Source organism: Mirounga angustirostris, unplaced genomic scaffold, assembly GCF_029215605.1.
Source record: "Mirounga angustirostris isolate CCGP_5_RB_7025 unplaced genomic scaffold, mMirAng1.0.hap1 SCAF_6, whole genome shotgun sequence".
NCBI lineage: Eukaryota > Metazoa > Chordata > Mammalia > Carnivora > Phocidae > Mirounga > Mirounga angustirostris.
In genome coordinates, this window is record NW_026991714.1 from 42925252 (window position 1) to 42953010 (window position 27759).

The following is a 27759-nucleotide window of genomic DNA, read 5'->3' on the forward strand; positions in this document are numbered from 1 at the left end:
TGTGAATGGGCTATACATGGTTTTTTTTATATGCCTTATAGTTTTTCTGTTGAAGACTGGACATTTTGGACATTATAATGTGGCAGCTATGAAAATCAGATTCTCCCCTCTCCTTCAAGTTTGCTACAGCTGCTTTTGTGGGTGTTGTTTTTTTCTTTGGTGAAATTTCTCAACTATTTTTGTAATAGTTTTGTAAAACTGAAGTTCATGTTCTGCTAGCTTGTGGCCAACCAGTGTTTTGAGAGTTTCCTTAAATGTGAGAAAGAAAGAAAAAAGAAAAGGAAACAAATAAAACAAAAGGAAAAATTACTCTACTGGTCTTTGCAGATTGGCTATGTGTTGGAATACTCTTTCAATGCTCAATCAAGCTATTTACAACTCTGCCTTAACCTTCATTTTCCATTTGCCTGGACCCTGAAGTTCAGCCAGAGGTGAAAGTTTTGGATCTTCTCCTGACTTTTCTGAGCACACATCCAGTTTTGGGTATGTGAATAGCTTTCTTGACTCCCCGGTAGATGTGGGAGCTTCCATGTATCTACTTTTACAACCTCACCTTTCCCCAACTTTGTGTTGTCTGATGTCCCAACTGTAGGCCCAGACTACTGTAGCCCATACTTGTGCCTATAAATGCTTTCAACAAATGTCACATGAGATGCCTCTCAGCCCTGAAAATACTCTAAATAGGGAAAAACAAAGGCTAGTCCTTATGCCAGTCCTTCAGGGAGCCAAGAGACAACTTCATTTCAAAAAAAACAAACACATTATTTGAAAATTAGATCCATATTGCTATCTCTGGCAATAGCAACCTGCATTGAAATGTAGGCTGCTATCATATGGCCACCACGATGTGGGATGGGGGAATGGTAGGTGGACAGCTTAAAATGCCACAACACTTTCTTAGCAGACTTCAGCCTCTTCTTTCTTCACTAAGCCTTCCCCTGGTTATTATAAGTTCTTGACCAGGTCCAGAGTTCTGTAAAACCCTGATTATGACCATTTTGCCACATCTCTAGTTGCTTTTATGGAAGATGGATCCCTGGAGCTCCCTACTTATCATTTTCTGTGATGTCATTCCCTATTGTACTTTTAAATCCATGAATTTAGTGTATTTCTCCACATATTTACGTTTTCTTTAATTTCTTTCAATAATGTTTTATGGGGACACCTGGGTGGCTCAGTGGGTTAAGCATCTGCCTTCAGCTCAGGTCATGATCCCAGGTCCTGGGATCGAGTTCCACGTCAGGCTCTTTGCAGGGAGCCTGTTTCTCCGTCTGCCTGCTCTGCCTGCTGCTCTCCCTGCTTTGCTCTCTCTCTCTCTCTCTGACAAATAAATAAATAAAATATTTAAAATAAAAAAAAATAATGTTTTATGTTTTTCCATGTAATATTTTATAGCTTCCATTACATTTGTTTTTAGGTCTTTGATGTTTTCTGATACACTTGTAAATGGTATAATTTTTAAAGTTTCATTTTTAAATTGTGTCTGGCATATAGAAATATGTTGATTTTTACATATTGGTCTTGTGTTCTACTGCTTTATTGAATTATAAATTCTAAAAATTTGTCTATAAATTTGTTTGATTTTTATACACACAATTGTGCCATCTGCCAATAAAGAGTTTTATTTATTGTGCTAAAATATTTGTACCTTTGATTTCTTTTCATTACCTCATTGGTCTTACTAGGTCCTCCATTACCCTTTTAGGTAGAAATGGTGTTGGCAAGCACACTTGTCTCAATCTCAGGGAGAGGTTTAATTACAAACTTAATTTCTTTAAAATATATAGGACTTTTTAGACTTTCTATTTCTTCTTGTGTCATTTTAATATTTTGTATTTTCTACAAATTTGTTGATTTCATTTGAAATTTCAAATATTTTGTTGTTTATGATACCCTTTTATTACAATTAATTATCTATAAGGCATATAATGTTGGATAGTATTCTGTATATGCAGGTAGATGTATTTGACTAGGTATATTCAGATTTTCTATATCTTTTTTTTTAAGATTCTATTTATTTATTTATTTATTTATTTGAGAGAGAGAGAGAGAGAGCATGAGTGGAGGGGAGGGGCAGAAGGAGAGGGAGAAGCAGGCTCCCTGCTGAGCAGGGAGCCCAATTCAGGGCTAAATCTCAGGACCCTGGGATCATGACCAGAGCCAAAGGCAGATGCTTAACCAACTGAGCCACCCAGGCCCCAGATTTTCTATATTTCTGATGCTAGTTTTAGTTTACATTTGTATCCATTATTGAAAGAGAAAATTTTAAATCTCCACTCTGGATTTGTCCTTCTTTTTTTAAGACTTGCAGTTTTGGGGGCCCCTGCGTAGCCCAGTCAGTTAAGCATCCAACTCTTCATTTCAGCTCAGGTCATGATCTCAAGGTCATGAGATTGAGCCCACTGGACTCCACATTCAGCAGGGAGTCTGCTTGGGATTCTCTTTCCCTCTGCCCCTCCCCGCACTCACTCTCTCTCTTTCTCTCTCCCTAAAATAAATAAATAATTCTTTTAAAAAAAACAACTTGCAGTTTTTCCTTTATATTATTTGATGCTAGGGCGCCTGGGTGGCTCAGTTGGTTAAGCGACTGCCTTCGGCTCAGGTCATGACCCTGGAGTCCCGGGATCGAGTCCCGCATCAGGCTCCCTGCTCGGCGGGGAGCCTGCTTCTCCCTCTGACCCTCCCCCCTCTCATGTGCTCTCTGTCTCTCTCATTCTCTCTTTCTCAAATAAATAAATAAAATCTTAAAAATATATATATATATTATTTGATGCTACACCTCTAGATACAAAGTTGGAATCATTATAGCTTTCTGGTAGAGCAATTCATTATTTCTAATAATGCTTCTTTATTGTTTACTTTGTCTAATATTATCTAATCTAATTAGATATCTAATTATATCTAATACTCATCACCTTTCTGTCTGGCTAGTGTTTGCTTGTTACATCCTTTTCCATACTTTTATTTTTTAATATCTCTTTCTTTTGTATCTAAGGTGAGCCTCTTCTAGGCAGAATCTCTCTTTTTTTTTGGTATTTGCATTTTTGTTAAATCCAATTTGAGAATTGCCGTCTAATTATTTAGTCTGATCAGATTCACTGTAACTTCTCATGTATTAGGTTTTAAATATTACCTTACTGTTTTCTATTTGTCCCTTCAGTTCTATGTTCTCTTTTTTCTCCTTTTGGCTTTCTTTAAGATTACAAAATTTTTTGTTGTTGTTGTTAATAATTCTATATATTCTTTCTGTTAATGTGTTGTTTTTACATGTTTTCTTCTCTTACTGGTTACCTTATAGATTTCAAAATGCATCCTTGACATATTAAAGTTTAATGTAAGTTATTACTTTTATTGCATATATATTACTGTTTTATAAATCAATATTCAGTTAGGCTTACTCACCTATTCACTTTTTCTTTCTTTTTCATCATTTCCTACTCCTCTAAATTGCCTCTAAGAACACTTATCATAAAGGCATTTCCTTTAGTGTGAGTTTTAAAACTATCTTTATTTTGGTTTTATTTGCTAAGAATACAGTCTTTGGCTGTAGAATTCTTGTTGGAATTATTTTCTTTTAGCACTTTGAAGATATCATTTTACTATCTCTTGGCTTCCTTAGTTCATTTTGAGGAGTCAGCCTGAAGTCTTCACTGGCATTGTTTAGTAGAAGGAAATATTTATTTTATTCACTGTCCACCCCCCACCCATTTTCTCTTTGTTTTTACTTTCATGCAATTTTGCTAAGATATATCTAAGTATTTCTACTACTTGTGGTTTCAGGACTTCTTGCATTTCTGATTTGATGTCATTTGTCAGTTTTAGAAAATTTTCAGTTATTATCTCTTAAAATATGTGTCATGCTCCATTTTATTTCTTCCCTCTTTCTGATAATCTTACTACACATATTTTTGACATTATACTGCTTATGTCTTATATGATTTTTTCTTTATTTTCCATATTTTCCTCCATATGTTTCAATCTGCATATTTTCTTTTGATCTAACTCCTAGTTCAGTAATTCTCACTTTGTTGTGTATAATTTGTCACTAAACCAATTTACTAATTATTAATTTTCTTAATTTCAGTCATTAAAATTTTATTTTCAGAATTTTTTCTTTGTATAATACTTAGTCTATGTTGATATTTTACTCCTTTTAATTCCTTGAACTATATTAATAATAGTAATTTTAAAATCCATATTTGGATTTTCTATATTGATTTCAACTATCAATTTTTTTCCCCTTGGTTTTTGGTCAGGTCTTTTTAAATACCTTGTTATTCCTGCTTTATTTGTGAACATATTTGGTTAAAAAAAATTTGTAGAGATAACTTGAGTCTCTGGGTAATGTTATTTTCCTCTAGAGAGGATTTTATCTAACATCTGACATACACTAAACTAGTAGCATCCAAATAACCTTAATCCATTTAGGGACTGAGTTGGTTCAAAGCTGGGTTTTATTCCTTTTGATGGATGAGCTATTTCTGGTTTCCCTTACTTCTTGGGATTGCAACTGAAAGACTGGGATACTTATCAGAGCCCCTTTTCCTTTGCTGGTTTGCAATTTTGCCTTCTTCTGCCCTGAGACTCTGTCAAAAGCCTTGTTAAATTTTTCAGTAGCGCCTGTCATAATTGATAAGTGTCTTGAGAAGAAAAGCAGTGCCAGGGTTTTTTGTTGTTGTTCATTTTCTAAAGGCCAATGGTTTTGTCTTCTGACCTGTTGTGGTTTTAATACTGCAAATACCTCTAGGGTGTCAGCTTAACTTTCTGGTTTCTAACATCCTCTTTGTTTTTAATTTCTGTTTTTATTTTGTTTTGTTGTAATTTTCTACAAGCTTATATATGAGTTTAAAAATGTGGGGTTTTTTTATCCAGCATTTATAAGTATTTGCATCAGGAGGTTTTCAGGTTTCTTTTGTGTGGATTTTTTTTATATCTAGTCTTCCATAGTCTGGATTTTATTTTTTTCACCTATTAAATTGCATTTATTTAGAACCAGTATATACTTCTATTGCTTTCTATCTTTTTTCTATGCTATCACTGCTAGTATTACCAAACCATACAAAAATTTTCTGTGGGAGTATATTCTATTTAATAAACATTTTAAAGCATTGACTACATAACTAGGACATGTTCTAATTTCTGGGGGTGAAATAAGTAATATATCATCCTTGCCCTGAATGAGTTGATAGTTTATATTTTCTTCTACAATACTCACCTCAAAGGGCTTTCCTAAGATACTGAGATTCTTGGACTCTATTATTCTTCAGTAGTAATGTTTTAATATACTTTTTGAAATAATGGTTTTTATATGGCAATAGGGAACCAGACACCCACTCCAAATTGTGTATGGTGTGATAGAATACCTTTTAAGAAGCTTGCAGTGGAAACAGTGTTCTCAGGAAAGAGAATGATTTCAGTTAAAGCAAGAAGATAGAGGAAACACTTAACAAAGAGCTCAAGATTCTGTGACAGTTTGCTGATTACAGAGCAGGAGTTCCAGAAAGCGAAAGGGCATAGGATGGGATAACAGAGGTGTCAAGGCAGACTGAATGTCTTGTGGAGTATGGTCTAGACAAAATGGCTGATTAGGGGAAGGATAGATAACATTTGGTGTTAAAATGAAAAGAAATACAATGGACTTGGTCTTAGGAGTCTTCTGAGGAAGGTGGGTTCTTGGCCTAATGGCCAACAGACCTAGAAAACAATCTGGACTGAAGTCAGGGGTAAAGATCATCCCCAAGTCTCTTTTCAGCAGTAATGTCCTGAGATGCTGGCAGTTGTGGGGACTGTGGTGTTTACATGTACTCAGTGTCTGATAAATATCCTTTTTAATGTGTCCCTTCTTGTTCTCTAAAATGTTCTTTATAATATGGTGTATAATCACCTAAATTTGTGATTTTTCATTAGATTTTGCAGTGAAAATTGTCAGAGAACCAAAGGTGTTTTCACCCTCACATAGGAAAATGTCCTTCCTAAGAAAGACTGGTGCAAGGAAGCCCTCATTAAGACCCAGGTAAGACATAGGATCTAGTTAAAGCAATATTTTTCAGACACAAGCTCTCTTTAATCTCAACATGTTTAATTCTGAATTTATCTTCTTGTATATGGATTTTTTACTTCTTTCCATATATCATACACATATGCAAGACACACTTTGTAATTTATTATTTATTTATTTATGTATTTATTTTTAAAAATTTTTATTTTAGTTAGTGAACATACAGAGCAATATTGGTTTCGGGAGCAGAATTCAGTGATTCATCACTTACATACAACACCCAGTGCTCATCATAAGTGCCCTCTTTAATACCCATCATCCATCTAGCCCATCCCCCACCCACCTCCCTCCATCAACCCTCAGTTTTTTCTCTATCATTAAGAGTCTCTTATGGTTTGTTTCCTTTTCTCCTTTTTTCTTTTCCGCCTTCCCCTATGTTCATGTTTTCTTTTTAAATTCCATATATGAGTGAGATCATATGGTATTTGACTTTCTCTGACTGACTTATTTCACTTAGCATAATACATTCTAGCTCCATCCATGTCATTGCAAATGGCAAAATTTCTTCTTCTTTTTTTTTTTTTTTTTTTTTGATGGCTGAGTAATAATCCACTGTATATGTATATATGCACCACATCTTTATCCATTCATCAGTTGATGGACATTTGGGCTCTCTCCATAGTTTAGCTATCGCTGATAATGCTGCTGTAAATATCGGGGTGCATGTACCGGTTTGAATCTGTATTTTTGTATCCTTTGTGTAAATACCTAGTACTACAATTGCTGGATCATAGGGTAGTTCTATTTTTAAGTTTTTGAGGAACCTCCATACTGTTCTCCAGAGTGGCTGCACCAGTTTGCATTCCCACCAACGGCGCAAGAGGGTTCCCCTTTCTCTGCATCCTCACCAACACCTGTTGTTTCTTGTGTTGTTTATTTTAGCCATTCTGACAGGTGTGAGGTGGTATCTCATCATGGTTTGGATTTGTATTTCCCTGATGATGAGTGATGTTGAGCATCTTTTCATTTGTCTGTTAGCCATTGGATATCTTCTTTGGGAAAGTGTCTATTCATGTCTTCTGCCCATTTCTTAACTAGATTATTTTTGGGGGAGTGGGTGTTGAGTGTGGTAAGTTCTTTATAGATTTTGGATACTAACCCTTTATCAGATATGACATTTGCAAATATCTTCTCCCATTCCATAGGCTGACTTTTAGTTTTGTTGTTTCCTTTGCTGTCCAGTTTTTTATATTGACAAAGTCCCAATAGTTCATTTTTGGTTTTGTTTCCCTTGCTTCTGGCAACATGTCTACTAAGAAGTTGCTATGACTGAGATCAAAAAGGTTACTGCCTGTGTTCTCTAGGATTTTGATGGATTCCTGTTTCACATTTAGATCTTTCATCCATTTTGAATTTATCTTTGTGTATGGTATAAGGAAGTGGTCCAGTTTCATTCTTCTGCATGTTGCTGTCCAGTTTTCCCAACACCATTATTGAAGAGACTGTCTTTTTTCCCCATTGGATATTCTTTCCTGCTTTGTTGAATATTAGTTAACCATAGAGTTGAGGGTCCATTTCTGGGCTCTCTATTCTGTTCCATTGATCTATGTGTCTGTTTTTGTGCCAGTACCATACTGTCTTGATGACTACAGCTTTATAATATAGCTTGAAATCTGGAATCATGATGCCCCTGGTTTTGTTTTTCTTTTTCAGAATTGCTTTTGCTATTTGGGGTCTTTTGTGGTTCCATACAAATTTTAGGATTGCTTGTTCTAACTCTGTGAAAAATGTTGGTGGTATTTTGATAAGGATTGCATTAAATGTATAGATTGCTTTGGGTAGTAAAGGCATTTTAACAATGTTTGTTCTTCCAACCCATGAGCATGGAATGCTTTTCCATTTCTTTGTATCCTCTTCAATTTCTTTCATAAACAATCTATAGTTTTCAGAGTATAGGTCTTTTACCTCTTTAGTTAGGTTTATTCCTAGGTATCTTATTGTTCTTGGTGGAATTGCAAATGGTATCGATTCCTTGATTTCTTTTTTTGCTGCTTCATTACTGATGTATAGAAATGCAACAGATTTCTGCACATTGATTTTATATCCTGCAACTTTGCTGAATTCATGTATTAGTTCTAGCAATTTTTTTGGTGGAGTCTTTTGGGTTTTCTACATAGAGTATGATGTCATCTATAAATAGTGACAGTTTTACTTCTTCCTTACCAATTTGGATGCCTTTTATTTCTTCTTGTTGTCTGATTGCTGAGACTAAGACTTCCAGTACTGTTAAATAGTAATGGTGAGAGTGGACATCCTTGTCTTGTTCCTGACCATAGATGAAAGTCCCTCAGTTTTTCCCCATAGAGAATTATATTAGCTAGGGTTCTTTCACATATGGCCTTATGATGTTGCATGATGTTCCCCCATCCCTTCTTTCTTGAGGGTTTTAAATGGATGCTGTATTTTGTCAAATGCTTTTTCTGAATCTATTGACAGTATCATATGGTTCTTATCCTTTCTTTTATTAATGTGGTGTATCACATTCATTGATTTGTGAATATTGAACCACCCCTGCAGCCCAGGGATAAATCCCATTTGATCAGGGTGAATAATTATTTTAACATACTGTTGAGTTAGATTTGCTGCTATTTTTGGTGATATTTTTACATCCATGTTCATCAGGGATATTGGCCTGTAATTCTCCTTTTTAGTGGGGTCCTTGTCTGGTTCTGGAATCAAGGTAATGCTGGCTTCATAGAATGAGTTTGGAAGTTTTTCTTACATTTTTATTTTTGGGGGACAGTTTGAGAAGAATAGGTATTAACTCTTCTTTAAATTAATTCCCCAAAATAAACAAACAAACAAACACATAAATTCCCCTGGGAATCCATCTGTCCCAGGACTTTTGTTTATTAGGAGATTTTTGATTACTGATTCAATTTCTTTGCTGGTTATAGGTCTGTTCAAATTTTCTATTTCTCCCTGTTTCCGTTTTGGTAGATTGTTGATTTCTAGGAATTTGTCCATTTCTTCCAAGTTGCCCAGTTTGTTGGCATATAATTTTTCATATATTCTCTTATAATTTTTTATATTTCTGTGGTGTTGGTTGTGATCTCTATTTGGGTCCTTTCTCTCTCTCTCTCTTTTTTTTTTTTTGACAGGTCTGGCTAGGAGTTTATCAATTCTACTAATTCTTTTGAAGAGCCAGGTCTTAGTTTTGTTAATCCATTCTACTCGGGTTTTGTTTGTTTGTTTCTATATTGTTTATTTCTGTTCTAATCATTATTTCCCTTATTCTGGGTTTTAGGCTTTATTTGCTATCCCTTTTCTAACTCCTTTAGGTGTAAGGTTAGGATGTGCATTTGAGACTTTTCTTCCTTCTTGACATAGGCCTGTATTGCAATATACTTCCCTCTTAGGACTGCCTTTGCTGCATCCCAAAGGTTTTAGACTGTTGTGTTTTCATTTTCATTTGCTTCCATGTATTTTTTTTTTTTATTTCTTCTTTAATGTCTTGGTTAACCCATTCATTCTTTAGTAGGATGTTCTTTAACCTCCATGTATTTGAGGTCTTTCCAAATTTTTTCTTGTGGTTGACTTCAAGTTTCACAGCATTGTGGTCTGAAAATATGCATGGTATGATCTCAGTCTTTTTGTTCTTGTTGAGGGTTGATTTGTGACCCAGTATGTGATCTATTCTGGAGAGTGTTCCATGTGCACTCAAAAAGAATGTGTATCCTGCTGCTTTAGGATGAAATGTTCTGAATATATTTGTTAAGTCCATCTGATCCAGTGTGTCATTCAAAGCCATTGTTTCCTTGTTGATTTTCTGCATAGATGACCTGTCTATTGTTGTAAGTGGGGTGTTAAAGTCCCCTACTATTATTGTATTATTATCAATGGGTTTCTTTATGTTTATTATTAATTGATTTATATATTTGTGTGTCTCAATTTGGGATCTTCTTGATGGATAGATCCCTTAATTATGATATAATGCCCTTCTTCATCTTTTGTTACAGTCTTTGTTTTAAAATCTAGTTTGTCTGATATAAGTATGGCTATTCTGGCTTTCTTTTGTCATCCATTAGCATCATAGTTGGCTCTCTATCCCCTCACTTTCAATCTGCAGGTGTTTTTAGGTCTAAAATTAGTCTCTTGTAGGCATCATATAGAGGGATCTTGGTTTTTTATCCATTCTGATATCCTATGTCTTTTTATTGGTGCAGCTAATACATTTACATTCAGAGTGATTATTGAGAGATATGACTTTATTGCCACTGTGTTACCTGTAGATCTGGTGTTTCTAGTGATATTCTCTGGTCCTTACTAGTCTTTATTGCTTTTGCTCTTTTTGTCTCCCCTAAAGGGTCCCCCTTAAAATTCCTTGCAGGGCTGGTTTAGTGGTCACAAACTCCTTTAGTTTTTGTTTGGGAAACTCTTTATCTCTCCTTCTATTCTGAATGACAGCCTTTCTGGATAAAAAATTCTTGACTGCATATTTTTCCCATTCAGCAAGTTAAATATTTCCTGCCACTCTCCTCTGGCCTGCTACATTGCAAACCTGATCTGTCTCCCTTACAGGTTTAGGACCTTTTTCTCCCCATCCTGCTTTCAGGATTCTTTCCTTGTCTGTGTATTTTGTGAATTTGACTATGATATGCCTTGGCAATGGTCAGCTTTTGTTGAATTTAATGGGCATTTTGGTGTCTGTGTCCTTCCCCAGATTAGGGAATTTTTCAGCCATAATTTGTTTGAATAAACCTTCTGCCCCTTTTTCTCTCTCTTCATCTTCTGGGACTCTTATGATATGAATGTTATTATGTTTTAACAAGTTGCTGAGTTCCCTAAGTCTACCTTCATTGGTCCATTACCTTTCTTTCCCTCTTCTTTTCAGCTTCATTATTTTCCATAATTTTATCTTCTGTATCACTGAATTGCTTCTCTGCTTCATCCATCCTCACTTTTATGGCCTCCATTTGGGATTACATCTTGGTTATAGTATTTTTAATTTCAGCCTGACTAGATTTTAGTTCTTTTATCTCTGGGATTCTCTAGTGTCTTCTATGCTTTTTTCAAGTCCAGCTAGTATCCTTGTAATTGTTGTTTTAAATTCTAGTTCAGATATCTTATTTATATGTGTATTGATTAAATCCCTGGCTGTGAGTTCTACTTCCTGATCTTTCTTTTGGGGTGAATTTCTCCATCTTGTCATTTTGTTCAGGAAAGAAAAGAAGAAAGAAGAAAGAAAAACAAACAAAAACAATGAAAAAAACCCCAAAAACAAACAAACAAAACCCCTAGATCCTTGGTGTGTTTTGGTCAGCCTGTTAAAAGAATGTAGATCCCAAAATTTAAAAAAAAAAAAATTTCAAAAACAAAGGGAAAAAACCCTGAAAATAAACCAAAAAAAGAAAAAATATATATGTAATATATATAAATAAAATTTTTTTAAATAATAAAAAATTAACAAGAGGAATTGAAAAAAATAAGAAAAATGAAAAAGCACTCTATGATCAGTAGACTTGGTGCAAGCCAGTTGTTTGTGCTGGTCTTCTGGGTAAAGGGTCTGGGCCCTGATTCTCTGGCTGACTTGTTTCAGTGGAAATGCACCTCCAGGGCACAAGGGGCGGGGTTTGCTGTAAGCAGCTCCAGCTTCCACTAGATGGTGCTGTTTTGCTCCCTGAAAGCTTTCAGCACTTATGGATGGGATGAATATGGCAGCACCCTGCTCTCTAGTCCTGGAGTTGAAAGTTCATGGCCCCCACTCTTCAGTGAGCCCTCACAGAAGAGCAATCAGTCACCTCACTTGTATCCCCAGTTTCCATCTGAACCCTGAATTCACCCTGCCTGTGTCCAAGCTTTTTTATCTCAGTCACATGGCTGAGTTTCAAAACACCAAATTTTAGGGACTCCTGAAACACAGATCCATGCTGCTCCTCCGGGGGAGGGTCTCGCTGCACTTTTGCCCTTTGCCAGGGAGTCCCAGGAAAGCAGTAACATGACCGTGCATAGCAGGACTGTGTAGTGGTTTGAAGTTTATGGCAAAACAGAGCAAAAGCCAGCACCAAGACCCACAGCTCTCAGCGGGCTTTACCCCCTACTATGCCTGGGAACAGTCAGCAGGTTAGTGCCACCCATTCTTCTTGCAACCCAGGGGATCCTGAGACCATGCTGTGACTCCTCAGATTCTGCCCCACTTTGCCACCTGAGTACCTTTAAGCCAGGCACATCCCTCACAGTAGCAGACTTCTAAAAGTTCAGATTTTGCACTCTGCTCCTTATAATACTTTGTGGTAGACTCCATAAGCAGGCTCCCTCCCTGCCGATGTATCCACAGCTATATCTCCCACAAGTCAACTCTCTTCACCTCCTACCTTCCAAATAAGGCTGCTTTTCTACTTGTAGACTTGCAGTTTTTGTTCTCTCAAACCTCCAATTGATTTCTTGGGTGTTTACAATGATTTGATAACTATCTAGCTGTGTTCAAGGGACAAGAAAAGCTTAGGGTCCCCCTACTACTCTGCCATCTTAACTCCTCCCCACACACACTTTGTATTTTAAACCCATTATTTGTTTCTAAAATTGACACCATGCAATATATATTATACAATAACATTTTTTAACCTAAAAAAACTATCATGGACATCGTTTCATATCAGTATGTAGAGTTCTACCTCCTTTCATGGTATAGATGTAGCATGTTTGTGGGGTTTTTTTTTTTATAAGATTTTATTTATTTATTTGTCAGAGAAAGAGAGAGAGCACAAGCAGAGGGAGTAGCAGGCAGAGGGAGAAGCAGGCTCCCTGCTGAGCAAGAAGCCTGATGTGGGACTCAATCCTAGGACCCTGGGATCATGACCTGAGCCAAAAGCAAATGCTTAACCGACTGAGCCACCCAGGCATCCCTAGCAAGTTTTTTTATGGACATTTTCATGGACTTTAACAAAAAAGATTTATTTATTTATTTAAGAGAGAGAAAAGATGAGCATGGAGTGGGGGGAGGGGCAGAGGGAGAGGAAGAGAGAGAATCTCCAGCAGACTCCCCACTGAGCAAGGAGTCTGACACAGGGGTGGATCCCATGACCCTGAGATCATGACTTGAGCTGAAATCAAGAGTCAGACACTTAACTGACTGAGTCACCCAGGTGCCCTTTTACTGACTTTTTAATGGACGTTACATTATTTTTAATTTTTCATGGCCATAAACAGTACCACAATAAACATCTTTATACATATATCCCTGCTATTTGTTTTTCTGGATTGTGTACTACTGTAGTAGCCTCCTAAATGGTTCCTTACTTCATGTCTCTCCCCCTTATAATCAGTCCTAGAGTCAATATTATTAAGGTTTTACTGCTAGGAAAAAACTCTGTGGCCCTTTCTTTCAGAGGTGCCCACTCACCTTTCTTTCTACTTACCTTAGCATAAGTGCCACCTCTACATTAAAACTTTTTCAATTAGATGTATGCTATGATTTCCTCTTCTCTGAATACTAAATGTCTGAAATACAACACAAACACTTACCATGTACTACTTTTTACTGCTCTTTATTTTTTAAGTATGTTTTTCATCTTCTCAACTTGACTATGATTTTCTTGTAGGCCATGTCATCCATTCAATAATTCATTTTTTTATTCAGTAATTACCTATTAATTACTAGGTATATGAAAAGTCCTTAAAGAAGATAAAGATATAGTAACACATACAAATTTGGTAGTCAAAGTCACTGGGAGAATATTTTGCACAGAGAAAGCTCTCTGAAGTATGCTTTCAGTTACTGATAACATTCATTGAGAGTGGTAAGTCCTCTGTCTCTTCTAAATACACTAGATAGACCTCCCTTCCCTTCGGGGAACTGAAATTATTCTCTGAGCATCAATCATTTATTCCTTTTGCTGTTCCAATTTGTACCACTCACCACTCTCCATTACGTCTACAGAAATACTTATTTTCCAATTTAGTTGAGTATAAATATCACAGAAGTCATATAGTTCAGTTTCATATCTTCAGTTAAGACCAAAAGAAAATGGCCCAGGGATACCACAGTTGCAATTCTCTTAAACTTTGTCCCTAGCCCTCATTCAATATAATAAACAGTCATTGATCATATACTGTGTCCCAGACACTAATGTTACAAAAAATGAAATATAGTCCTTGTCTTTAATCTAATACAGAACTAAATAAAATACAAGGCTGACTTTATAATGTTATAATAAAATATTGGCTAATTACTATAAGAGTATAGGAAAGAGAAGGAAATTCTGAGTGAGGACTAGGAAAAGTTAGAGTCAGAAGAGGCCCCAAACTACATGTACAAATTCATGTGCATGTGCAAAGAAATGAGAGTATTTGGGGCTAAACCTTCCAAGCTAAAGAAATGACACCAACATATAAACTCACAAATATAAAAATACTTAAAAACTTAAAAATAGTCCAGTGGTGTTAAAGCATAGAATGCATGAGGTGAAGGGACATAAAGCGTAAGATTAGAAAGCCAGATTGAGACCAAATAATAGAAAGAAGATTTTAAATGAATTATTAAGGAATTTGTATTGCTTAACTGGAAATGAGAATTCCTTGGCATTTGTTGGAACAAGAGTACCAGAAATAACTGTTATATGGATTTTAAAAACATTACCCTGGCAGAAATAGTAATGATATATAAAGAGTCTGAGAATCAGAGACTGAAGACAGAAATAATAGTCAGAAGGTCACTGCAGTTGTTTAGACAAGTGATATTAAAAGTTTTAATTAAACAGTGGGAGTAGAAATGGAAGAGAAGATACAGAGTTTAAAATGACTGAAGAGGAAGAATCAGACTTCTGGAATAGTGAAGTAAGCACATCACAAATTGTCTCCCCATTAAAGCAGTAATAAAACTGGACAAACTTTTCAAAAAAAATTCAGAACTCTGTAAATTATTTTATCTAAAACATCAGTTTTAAAGAACAACAACAAAAAATTATGAGACATACCCCCCACCTCCCAAGAAAAAACATACAGAAAAGTATGGTTCATACACAGAAGGAAAAAACAGTCAATAGAAGCTGTCTCTGAGGTGATTTAGATATCGGACTTACCAAAGTCTTCTAGGCAAATTGCTTCATGAAACAAAGGAAACCATGTTTAAAAAATTAAAGGAAAGTCTTAGGACAATGATTCATCAAATAGAAAGTATTAATAAGATAGAAATTGTAAAATAGAACCAAATAAAAATGTGGAGTTGAGAAGTACAATAACTGAAATGAAAAACTCACTAGAGAGAATCAACAGCAGATTTGGCAGAAGAAGCAGTGAACTTGAAAATAGCTCAATAGACATTATCCAGTCTGAAGAAAAAAAAGAATAAAGAAACATAAACAGAACCTCAGAGACTTGAGAGACTCCAGTAAGCACACCAACATGCAAATAATGGAAATCCCAGAAAGAGAGGAAAGAGAGAGGCAGAAAATTTTTTGAATATTTTCCAAATTTTATTAAAGCCCTAATTAAGACATACAAAAAGCTTCATGAACCCCAAGTAGGAAAAACTCAAAGGATCCAAATCTAGACACATCATAGTAAAAATGTTGAAAGACAAAGAGAAAAATCTTAAATGCTACAAGAGAAAAATGACTTATATTCAAGGGAACTACAAAAAGATTAAAGTTTACTTCACATCAGAAATAATGGAGACCAAAGTTGGAATGATATATTCAAACTAAACTCAATGAAAGTAGAAGGAAGTAAATAATAAATATAGTGGAAGTCAACAAAATCTAGACCAAAAAAAAAAAAAGAAGAAAAAATCAAGGCACAAATAGGTTTTTTGTAAAGATCAAAAAAAAAAAAAAAAAGATGAACATTAGCTATACTGGTCAAGGGGGAAAAATGAGATGACACAGATCACCAAAATCTGAACTGAAAGAGAACATAATCACTGACTCTACAGAAATTAATTAGATTTTTGAAGAAATGCAAGGAACAAATTAGACAACTTAGATGAAATTAGTAAGTTTCTAGAAATAACCAAATTTCTGAAACTGACTCAAGAAGCAGAAAATGTGAATAAATCTGTAACAAGAGAAGAAACTAAATTAGTAACTTAAAATAGTCTCACAGAGGAAAGTCTAGATACAGATGGCTTCACTGGAGAAATCTATGCAATAGTTAAAGGACAAATAATACCAATAATAGTCCATGAACTCTTTGAGAAAATAGAGGAAAAGGAACACTTGCTAAATTATTCTATGAGGTCAAAAAAGTATTATCCTGATCCCAAAGTCAAACAAAGATATCATAAGAAATGAAAGTTACAGACCAATTTCCCTCTCAAATCTAGATATAAAAATCCTCAACAAAATATTAGCAAACCAAATCCAGAAAGATATAGAAAATATTATACAAAATAACCAAATGGGATTTATCCCAGGAATGTACAGTTGCTCTAACATCCAAAAGTCAATTAATACAACATGCCATATTAATAAAATAAGGTGGAAAATTCCACATGATTATCCCAATTGGTGAATGAAAAGCATTTTACAAAATCCATCACCTATTCATGATAAAAATTCTCAATAAAATTAAAATGGAAGTATACCATCTTATTCAAATAGAGGTCATCTATTAAAAAAAACTTGCAGCTAACATCATACTTAATGAAATAAGTATATAAAGGAGAAAGAATAAGTTGGACAACATATGGATGTGTGTATAGAGGTTTAAATAATAACTATGACAAAGATGAAGTTGAATGGACAGTTGGAATTTTGAAATGGAGGTCATGAGAACTAGAGATAGGCTATCAATGAAAATCAAAATAAAATGAAACCATTTTAGACGAACCATGAGAGACGATGGACTCTGAAAAACAAACAGGGTTCTAGAGGGGAGGGGGGTGAGAGGACGGGTTAGCCTGGTGGTGGGTATTGAGGAGGGCACATTCTGCATGGAGCACTGGGTGTTATGCACAAACAATGAATCATGGAACACTTCATTTAAAACTAATGTTGTAATGTATGGGGATTAACATAAGAATAAAAAAAAAAAGTAAAAAAAAAAAAAAAAACTGAAACCATTTCCTCATATCAATGAAAACTGAAACCCCAGAGGATGCAGACATTACCCAGGGGAAAAAAAATCATAAAGCAAAAGTAAAGAAGATTGAGGATAAAACATTAAGAGCACCTATATTTAAGAAAATGTGAAAGAATAAGTCAGCAAAAGAAATTTAGAAATATTGATCAATAACAACTGATCACTCATGCTCTGCCTCACTGAAATGAGTGTCAATTAGAGGTTGCTTTGAATTGACAGTGTAAAAAGAGGGTTTCCTTGGGAAAAAAAAGACATTATCTCCTTTAAAATACCTCTCCTCCTCTTCTTTTGGGGTTGTCAAATGATTGGACCACGCTTAGGGTAGATATATAAAAGTTCACATTTATCTCCAAGGAAATAGGCATAGTAACCAATTTATTCACTCCACTTTTCACACATGGCTAAAGTCTGGGGTCACCATCCTTTTCTCTTCACCAATGATGCTTTCTTGTTTTCCAGAAACCTAACAGAAGTCCTCCTAAATACACACCACTTGGAGTTCTTCAGAGAGTTCCTCAAAGAACGGAAGGCTGAAAGCCCCTTGCAATTCCTGGTAGCCATACATAAGATCAGTATTGAGACAAATGAAAAAATGTACAAGTCTCTCTTTGAAAATATAATCAAGACTTTCTTCCATGGCAAAGCCTCTGCTGGTATGCATCCTCTTCTCCTGCTCCCTTCTCCCTTTAGCATCTTAGGAGAAGAGTTTGGCAGAGAACCTGCCTCATGTGAGCCCCCTGAAAGAGCAGAACAGAGCAGTGGCCACATGGGCAGTACTGAGACAAAGATTAAGAGGGACAATAAAAGGAGAGAGCAACAATAATAAATCTAAAGTAAATACTACTATGATAAGTCAAGCACAAAACACTTGTACTTAAATGTGAAATATATCCTCTCATTTAACTCTATTCAGCACTGAAAATAGGATTTTATTTAATCTCTATAAGATAGGAATGAATACCTCCATTTTACTAATGAGGACGATGAAACACAGAAATCTTGAATTCAAACTCAAGTTATTTGACCCTTAAATCAACTAGACAGTAATTTAGATATAAAAGCAAGAGTTAGCTGTATATAAAGTTAGAGTATTCACCTATTATGGGTTATAGAGAGAGTTGTCCTGGGAAGAACTGTCTCCCTGAAAATCTTTGTTTAATAAATTTTGTTTACTTGCCTGTGGAGGGAGGGCAATCTGACCCACGTAAATTCATCTTGGCCAGAAACAGAAGTTGCAAGTAAAGTGTTGACCTCTTATTCTAGAGGGAAAAAAGGGAGGTGAGCATAATCCCATCCTCAAAGTAAACAAATCTATAGCGAAGCAATGAAGATAAAGTCTTTTATTTTGGCACAAATGAACAAATGGGTGTGTGTGTGTGTATTTGCTTGTGATAACCAAGATAAGGTTATAAATTTTATGAAAGTAAAAAAAGAAGTAAAACTGGCAAATGTTTACTTGTAAGAAATATTTACTTGTTGATTCTCAGGAATAAGACAAAGAAAAGTTTGCAGATCTTGTCCTTGATAAGTTTTCAAGTCTTATTAATGAACACAATAGTCTCTGAACACCTGGAAAATCATATTGCCCTCATGATACTTATTTGTAATCTTGGATTCCCTCCCTATCTGCCCCAGCAATTTAACTTTAATCCTTTACTCTTCTGCTCTCTTCCTAAACCAAACACTTTAAGCTAGCTGCAGAAATGAGTCTTTTAAATATTTCCTTCCCCTTAAGCACTCATTTTTGAAATTTGAATGGAAGTAAACCAGGACTGTATTTGCTCTACAATTATGCTTTTGAGATTTTCAAACAAATTTTGGAGAGCTCAGAGTCTAACCAGATTAAGGATAAGGGACTGAGTCTCTAAGATGAAAAACACACCTGCTACCTCAGAAAAAGTAGACAAAGAGATGATGACTTTTTTCTCTCTCTTGCATTTTTTAGAAGAAATACTGCAGTGTGATGCCCCTATTATCAAAGAAATCTCTCAAATGCATCATGTCAGCACAACCACACTGTTAATGCTACAGGGCTTTGTCATGAAATCTCTGGAAGAAAAGTGGTAAGTATTGCTCGGTGAAGGCGATAATTCTTTCTGGAGCTGCTCATTGGCTTCTGAAAGCCATAGTACTCAAGGAGTCTCAAATTTATTCTTACAGTTCACTTCCAGAGCTTCCCTACAAGAGAAAAATCAAATTTATCTTGAATCCTCTACCTACCTACCTGTGCACATGTGTGTGCATGCATGTGTGTGTGCGTGCGTGCACATACACACTTCAGTGCATTTACCTGAACAGTGGAACAATACAGTATTTATAGGCTGACATTAGCAAAGGATTGAAATGGTAAGAGTATTTGTGAGTGTCTTACCATTCCCCAGTTCCCACTTGGCCTTCCTCCAAAAGCTGAGATAGGTTTGCCTTGTTACCTTTTATGTACCAGGTGTTTGCCTTCTTGATGTTCTTGGTCTCCTTCTGGCAGGTTTAAAGATTACCAAGAGCTGTTCCCACCTTATCCTCAGGAAGGGCATATTGAAGTACAAACTGCTAAGAAGCCCTCAAAAACCGCAGCTCACCTACAGGAATCCCAGGTCAGTGAGGAAGACAATGAAGACAAGACACTGGGGACAAGGAAAGCACTGCTTAGGCATTGTCAACCATGCAAAGAGTTTCCTTGTTAGTTTATTTATTCACCCAAACAACTACTCTTTGGTTATGTTTCTTAATTCATGTTTTACAAAGGAGGACCCTGAGGCTCAGAGAAATTGTCACAGTGGGAATTTAAGGAAAAATCCTTGCCTTCACTCTGTTACTAGAACCAATTGTGTGATAGACACAGCGGTCAGATACATGGAGATCAAAATGTCAGGTTTTTTACCGCTAAAAACTAGTTTGAAGGGCGCCTGGGTGGCTCAGTTGGTTGAGCGACTGCCTTCGGCTCAGGTCATGATCCTGGAGTCCCGGGATCGAGTCCCGCATCGGGCTCCCTGCTCGGCGGGGAGTCTCCTTCTCCCTCTGACCCTCCCCCTCTCATGCTCTCTCTCTCTCTCATTCTCTCTCTCAAATAAATAAATAAAATCTTTAAAAATAATAATAATAAAAATAATAAAAATAAAAAGAACCAAGTAGGGGCACCTGGGTGGCTCAGTTGGTTAAGCGACTGCCTTCGGCTCAGGTCATGATCCTGGAGTCCCGGGATCGAGTCCCGCATCAGGCTCCCTGCTCGGCGGGGAGTCTGCTTCTCCCTCTGACCCTCCCCCCTCTCATGTGCTCTCTCTCATTCTCTCTCTCTCAAATAAATAAATAAAATCTTAAAAAAAAAAAAAACTAGTTTGAAGCACATGGGTTGGCCATAAAGCCAGATGGGTTTAATAATCCTCTCTGCAGCCAAATTAAACTCAGTCACATGTGCAGCCGCTGGTGTAACGGAACAACTTAGGCCTCCTGGGTGAACCCCTTATTGACTGACAAAGGGCAGGCCTAAGCACAGGAATCCTGCAAACAGAGAATGCAGAGGGTTGAGAGCAGAACATGTCCATTTTCTTCTTCCAAACTCATCAGTTATTTAGCTCATTCTTTCTCCATGCCAGCCGTAAAAAAAAAGGGGGGGGGGGAGGAAGAGACAGGATTTTTTCCAGTTTACACAAAAGCATTTTAAATGACAGTACACAATTTTCCAAAATATAGTTTTGTAAGAAAATGGCAAGAATTAAATATTGTCTTTACAAAGAAGTTTCATCAGTAAATTCCAGTGCACTTCAGACGCCTGTCCAGTAAGACACATGCTCCCCCCAGACAGGAATGTTACTCAGGAAAGTCTCTTCATATGATTTGAGAAAAACACATGTTCCTTTTAAATAATCACTTGCCCAATGTGTTGTAGAGTTGGTTAGTATCAGAAAAATTTGAGCCCAGCTCTGACTCCAAAAATCATGCTAAGATATTTCTGAAAACAGAAATGGACTATGCCCATATGAAAATGTCTACTCCTTGCTTTCTCTTCTTCTTTCCCTCCATGCATGAGTCAGCTCTATGTCAGGGTACTGTGAATGCTGATGTAGGACATTAAAAAGAATATTGCACCCAGAACGACTTCGTTTTAATTTCAGGTCTTCCAGTTGCTCTTAGATAAGAAAAGATAAAAATAAATTGTCACGTACTTGTGCCTACTTTGTACCAAGCACTACATTGGAGTTTACATATATAATCGCTAATCCTCACCACAACCCTGAAGGCTATTGTTTCTCTCTTACACATGGAGACATTGGAGTTTACATATATAATCGCTAATCCTCACCGCAACCCTGAAGGCTATTGTTTCTCTCTTACACATGGAGACCTGAGACACAGATTAAGTACATTGGCCCAAATTACACAATTAGAGAAAAGCTAGGCTCCAGACTCCCAAGTTTCTGATCCCAAATCCAGTGATTTTTGTATTTCACTACTGGTCCTCTAAAGCCATGCTTACATTGAAGATCCCTCTTTGTAGAATGAAACAACTAGTTGATCAATAAGATTCTTTCTGACTCCAAATATCCATTTGTCCAAGGGGTAAATGAATTACAGAATGGTCACTGGGTATTAAGAAACAGACAAGGAACTTATAAAATGCATTTGTGTGTGTATGGTGTGTATGTGCATGTAATTATACTTTCTCTTTTTAATGATTAGAAATGATTTTATTCATTTCCTTATTTCTTCAACATTTCAAATTTGCCTGAGCCATCATTCCCTTCTTGTGAGTTATGCTTATCTCTGACCCCTGTTTCTTCCTATTTTTAGCACTCACTCTCTCTCTCCTAATCATGGCATCTCAAATCTTACTGCTGAAAGACTGTAGTCAAAGGAGCATTGCCAATGGCCCCGTGCCTGGGTAAAGCCAGAATCTTCTGCCCACTAGGCACTTAATTTGGAGAAGGTTTGCAATTCTCTGTTTTTCCTCACCTTTAAATTGGAGCTAAAGATTATTCCTCATAAAGGAGGTGTTGTGAGGATTAAATATAATGAATGTCAAGTTTCTGGCACATAGTAGACTTCCAGGGAACAGCAGCTATACTAATGAATGTGGCATACCCGTCTCTCTTTTCCCAGGGAAGAGGCTGGATGAAAATGATTAGCTTTATTAAGAGCTTTTGCAAGTACCGCAGATTTGTGTCTGATCCCAGGAAGCGCCAGGAATTTGAAGAATATCTTCACCTAGAACTACAAAATAACAAGGAAAGTAAGTTACTTCTCTATTTACTGTTTTTCCTGTTGACATTTCAGACACAGGGGTTAGCCCAGGTAAGAAGCTGCAGAGCTGTTGCTTTGCGTCATGCCTGTGTTAACCTGGGGTCTAGCAAGAGCTCTAGGTCCTGGGTGCAAAGCCAAGCTCAGGCCTGCTTAGAGAGAATGTGAGTCCAGTGGCTTCTGCTGACAGAGTCAGCAAGGATGAAAAACGATTAGTCTAAAGTGCAGCAAGATCTTACATTTCACTAAACTGTTGTCCATAGTATAGATTTATTCAACTACTTCATTTGTTAGTTCATTCATTCATTCAACACACTTTTTGAGAATCCACGATATGGCAGGAACTTTGCCAGGTGCTGGGGATACAGTAGTAAACATGCAGTATAGGATAGGTCTTCATAGCACTTACATTTTGAGGGCAAGATAGAAAGTAAGAGCCACAGATTTTGGAGCCAAATATCCTGGGTTTGAATATGCCATTTTTTAACTGAAGGACTTGTGAAAGTGATTCTGTGCCTCAGTTTTTTCATCTGGAGAGTGGTAATAATAATGGTGCTTATCCCATAGATTGTTGTGAGGATTGAGTGAGTTAATACATACAAAGTATCTTTACCCATTACTATAAAAGGGTTAGCCAGTGTTATTGCTATTATTATGTGGTGAGTAATCCCAATGATAATTGTAGGGAGACCCTAGTTAGTCAAGGAGGAGGATCAGGGAAGACTTCTAGAAAATGACAAATTTGTCTTCTGGAATGAGCAAGTTAGACAGGCAAAATAGGTGGGGAGCAATTTCTAGGTCTGCATAGAATCCTAAAATAAGAAAGAGCATGGCACATTGCAGGAATGGCAATCAGGCCAGTTGGACTGGAGATTAATGATTATGATTAATTAAGTAAGATTAATGAAATGACAAAAGTGCCTGAGATAATACTAGAGGAATTGATAATGACAAATCTCATCTCTCTTATTTTTTTGAGTTTTTTTATTTAAATTCAATTAATTAACATAGTGTATTATTAGTTTCAGAGGTAGAGTTTAGTGATTCATCAGTTGCATATAACACCCAGTGCTCATAACGTCAAGTGCCCTCCTCAATGCCTATCACCTTCATCTCTCTTGATGACTTTTGAGTTGTTTCAATTGTCAGTATAACAAATAATGCTGCAAAACATACATATATTGCAATCCTGTATTTCTATGAGATTAATTCCCTAAAATGGGAGAAATGGGTAAATGGTTAAAAACAGTTAAAATTCAGGGGCACCTGGGTGGCTCAGTTGTTAAGCGTCTGCCTTTGGCTCAGGTCATGATCTCAGGGTCCTGGGATCGAGCCCCGCATCCGGCTCCCTACTCAGCGGGAAGCCTGCTTCTCCCTCTCCCACTCCCCCTGCTTGTGTTCCCTCTCTAGCTGTCTCTCTCTCTGTCAAATAAATAAATAAAATCTTTTAAAAAGTAGTTAAAATTCAGCGCTTTAAAAACATTACACTAATTAAACTCTTACCAACAGTATAAGTAAGTGCCCCACATTGTCACCAACCTGGGGTATTAAGCACTTCTTAAAAACTGACAGTCTGGTAAATGAAAACTAATGTGCCATTCTTATGTATATTTCTTTAGTAATTGAGTACCTTTATTTGTTGGTCATTCGTATTCCTTTCTGAATTATTTATGTCCTTTGTCTATTTTTTTTTTGAAATTTTAATTTTAATATTATGATATTTTCTAATTTGCAAAAGTTTTTGTATATATGTTTTAGGAACTGCTTCACAAACATTTAGGATTTTTGAATAGTTCTAGCTCTTTTGTTTCTTCTTTTAAATAAAATTAGTTCAAACCCTTACGCCCCAGAATGGTAGAAAGTCTAATTTCACCCTACTTCAACTTCCCACATCCTTAGCTTTGTATGAGACAGCCCAAGAAGAGTGCTTCTGTAGCTCAGTGGGAGATCTACAGTGGTCTGTTTTCTTTCACTATCATTTAGACTTTTCTGGGATTGTTATGTCCTTCAATCAATTGACCCATTTATCATTACAAAAAAATACTTTATCGTTGGTAATATTTTTTTCTCTGAAATCTACCTTGTAGATTAAGATAATCACTCCAGCTTTCTTTTTATTAGTGTTAACATGCATGTATTATCTTTTTCAGTTCCTCTACTTATAACCTATTTCTGCCCTTCATTTAAAGTGTTCTTATAGCTAGCATAGAATTGGGTCTTGCTTTTAAAAAAATAAAACAAGCTGACAATCGTAACCCAGTTGAGAGTCAACTGTTAAATATTCAGGACATTTTGTGAACCATCAATAGCTGAAATCAACTATGGTGGAAGTATTTATTATAGAAATCAGCAAATACCACAATCAGGTCTCCCCCACCCCTACCAGAGCTGGTTTGCAAGTATATCACTGCTCCCAGATTTCTTGAGTGGATTTAGCACACTTTTTTCCTAAAATCCTTGATCATCATACCAACTTCCACTACTATTCAAACTTTTTTTTTTCCCCTTCGAACTCAAGTCTAAGAGATAAAGAGAGATTGTAAGATAAGAAGGAGGAGGCTTTGCTTTATGTGATGCTGTAACCCTAGGACCTAGCACAGGGTCTGGAACATAAGAGGTGCTAGCTATTTATTCAATGTTGTAGTACCCTCCCATTTTATATATAACACTTCTCCAAAAGGAATCCCACTTACACCAATAGGAAGCACCATACCCACATCAATGGTTCCTGAACAGATATCCAGAATAATGGGTTTTATAGGAAGAATAGTAAATTCTAGAGCTGGATTAGACAATTTTCTTAAACCCAGCCAGGCCGTTAACCAGGGTTTACTTGCCAGATACAGCCTAAAACTGTTGTCTTCGCAGCCCTAAATTCCTATGAATGGATTTCTTTGTATATATCCTAGTCAAGAAACTTTCTAAAATAAGTGTCTTGTTTTTCTGAAACACAATCCAAACCTTCTTGAATCTTCTATCTTCTTCTTTACTCATGTGTCTGTTTTCTACTCCACCGCCCTACTCTCTGTTTCAATAAACTTCTTTACTCTTGACGTTTTGACTTTTTTGTTGTGCTGCTTTCCCAGTTTCCTTCTAAATTACTTCCCTGATAAACCTAGAATAAGCATCATCAGAACCACAGACTCCATTTTGAAGGTCACACCTGCATATTCAGTTTCTGCAGAAATCTTAGGGATTAGCATACCTACAGTGCAATTATATTTCTATGAGACATGCGCCAGGAAAACACCTTTCGGTACTCAGTTGATTTGTGTGTGTGTGTGTGTGTGGTCATATCATCTGAACAGATGGCTTTTTCAGCAGTCCTTCAAGTCAAAGTAAAACGTTGAGCCCAAGGGTAGGAAATCACTATTTGGATAGGCCCAAAGATGGGTCCACAGTTTCCTTTCTTCATTTTAGTTATGCCCAAGTCAAAGGCTTCAAGTTTAAGAGTGACTTCATCAAACTAGATTTTAATTCCTTCCTCTTTCTCTCTCAGATTTCTCCACATCACCAAATGTATCAGGACGCCCAACCGCATATGCCACAAACGTCCGGAATGCAGACCTTGAGAATGGTGATATAACACTTATGAAGCGCCGTATATTTGGCCACAGAATTATCATTGTCAACTTTGCAATCAATGATTTGTATTTTTTTTCTGAAATGGAGAAGTAAGTTTCCCATCTCTCCCTATCATGGCTTTCCCTGATTAGTACCATCCAGCAAAGTCTTGAGTGGCCTATAAGTGATTTCAGCCCTGCCAGGCAGCAATCTCCAACTGAAAATCTCACTGAATTCTGTGTGTCACTGTATCAATTTCTGCCATTCTTCCCTTTAGGTCCTAGAAGCTCTTCAGTATTCTGGAGTTGCCAATATTGAAATGATTGAAATATTGAAATATATTTATACCCAGGAAGTGGAGCACTTTTTTTTTATTATTTGTTAATATGATAGAAGTCCTCTTATGGAGCACCATAGGGCCAATAGTTCCTTAGTTAGAACAAAGAATTATAATAATAAAAATTGTGTGTGTCTGTGTGTGTATGCATGACATTAAACGGATATATAGGAATAAAATCTATATATATTTATTTATTATTTGCTTTATTCATGCATCTTATGAAAAAAGCAAGTAGTAGGGAAAAAATGGAGGTCATTCCATTACAGCTTTGGTGAAATATATAGAGCAAAACATCTTTCTGGTCTGGGTCAGATTATTCTTACCTGTTGTTTAGTGCGGTTTCTACTTAGAAATATTTCTTTGGGGGGGGCAGAAGGAGAGAGAGAGAAGCCTGAGCAGGCTCCATGCCCAGCATAGAGCCCAACACGGGGCTCAGTCTCACGACCCTGAGATCATAACCTGAGCCAAAATCAAGAGTCATGTGCTTAAGTGACTGAACCACCCAGGCACCTCTCTACTTAGAAATATTCTTAACCATGTGTGTCTCATGTGTAAAGCTCTCCAATTTGTGAGCTCAGGGCCTGAACTTGCAAAACAATCATACTGGGGTATAGGAGTTAGTCAATGGTTCTCAACACTGGTACACATCAGGGTCACTGGGGGCTTGTGAATACTGCCAACGCCAAGGTCCCAGAGATTGGGATTTCACTGTTGCAGTGTAGAGCCTGGGAACTGGTACTTTAATAAGCTGCTCGTGTGATTCTGATGTGCAGCACAGTTGGGAACACGAGTCTAGCACATCTGAAAGAGAGAATTGACTTAAAATTTTCTTGAACATTTGCAGATAGAAACAAGTGACTCTAAGAGAAATAAGAGTCTCTACTTCTTTCTCTGTCCTCATCAATGGGAACATCTTTGCCATTATCAGGAAGGGCATGTTCCTGAAATACTGATTTGAAATTTGGAATACATTTCCCCCATAGAAATGATGTACTATGTTAGGTATCTTATGTACTAAAGTAGAATGGCTTATGAGTCTATGTTTTAGAATGTGGTGGGCTTTCTTTTTTTTTTTTTTTTTTGAGAACTGTTAAAAGTTCTAAACTAATTTAAAAATAAAGATAGAGATGCATAAATGATATTTAAGTTGATATAAGTTGGAAGTCTCCTGTACATACATACAGGTTATTCAATCCTCTATATTACTTCACTCATTGTGTATCATTATTATTATTATTTTTGCTTGCCTTTGGTTGATTAGCTTTTTAAAATTTTAATTCCAGTATAGTTGACATACAGTGTTATATTAGTTTCATGTGTAGAATATATTGATTAAACAATTCTATACATTATTCAGTATTCATCATGATAAGTATATTCTTATGACCTATTTCACCTATCCCCCCACCCACCTCCCCTCTGGTAACCATCAGTTTGTTCTCTATAGTTAAGAATCTGTTTCTTGGTTTGTCTCTTTTTTTTCTTTGTTTTGTTTCTTAAATTCCAAATATGAGTGAAATCATATGGTATTTGTTTTTCTCTGACT

General features: G+C 36.4%; 1 protein-coding gene across 1 annotated transcript in view; it reads left to right on the forward strand.

The window, feature by feature from the left end:
- The window catches only part of RGSL1 (regulator of G protein signaling like 1), a 134843-nt gene that overhangs the window by 97831 nt on the left and 9253 nt on the right, over positions 1–27759 (forward strand). The window contains exons 12-17 of the mRNA XM_064595523.1: positions 5908–6013; positions 17537–17730; positions 19023–19140; positions 19560–19668; positions 22172–22301; positions 25809–25983. Coding sequence (XP_064451593.1) covers positions 5908–6013; positions 17537–17730; positions 19023–19140; positions 19560–19668; positions 22172–22301; positions 25809–25983 — 832 coding nt within the window. The remainder of the gene's footprint in view (positions 1–5907; positions 6014–17536; positions 17731–19022; positions 19141–19559; positions 19669–22171; positions 22302–25808; positions 25984–27759) is intronic.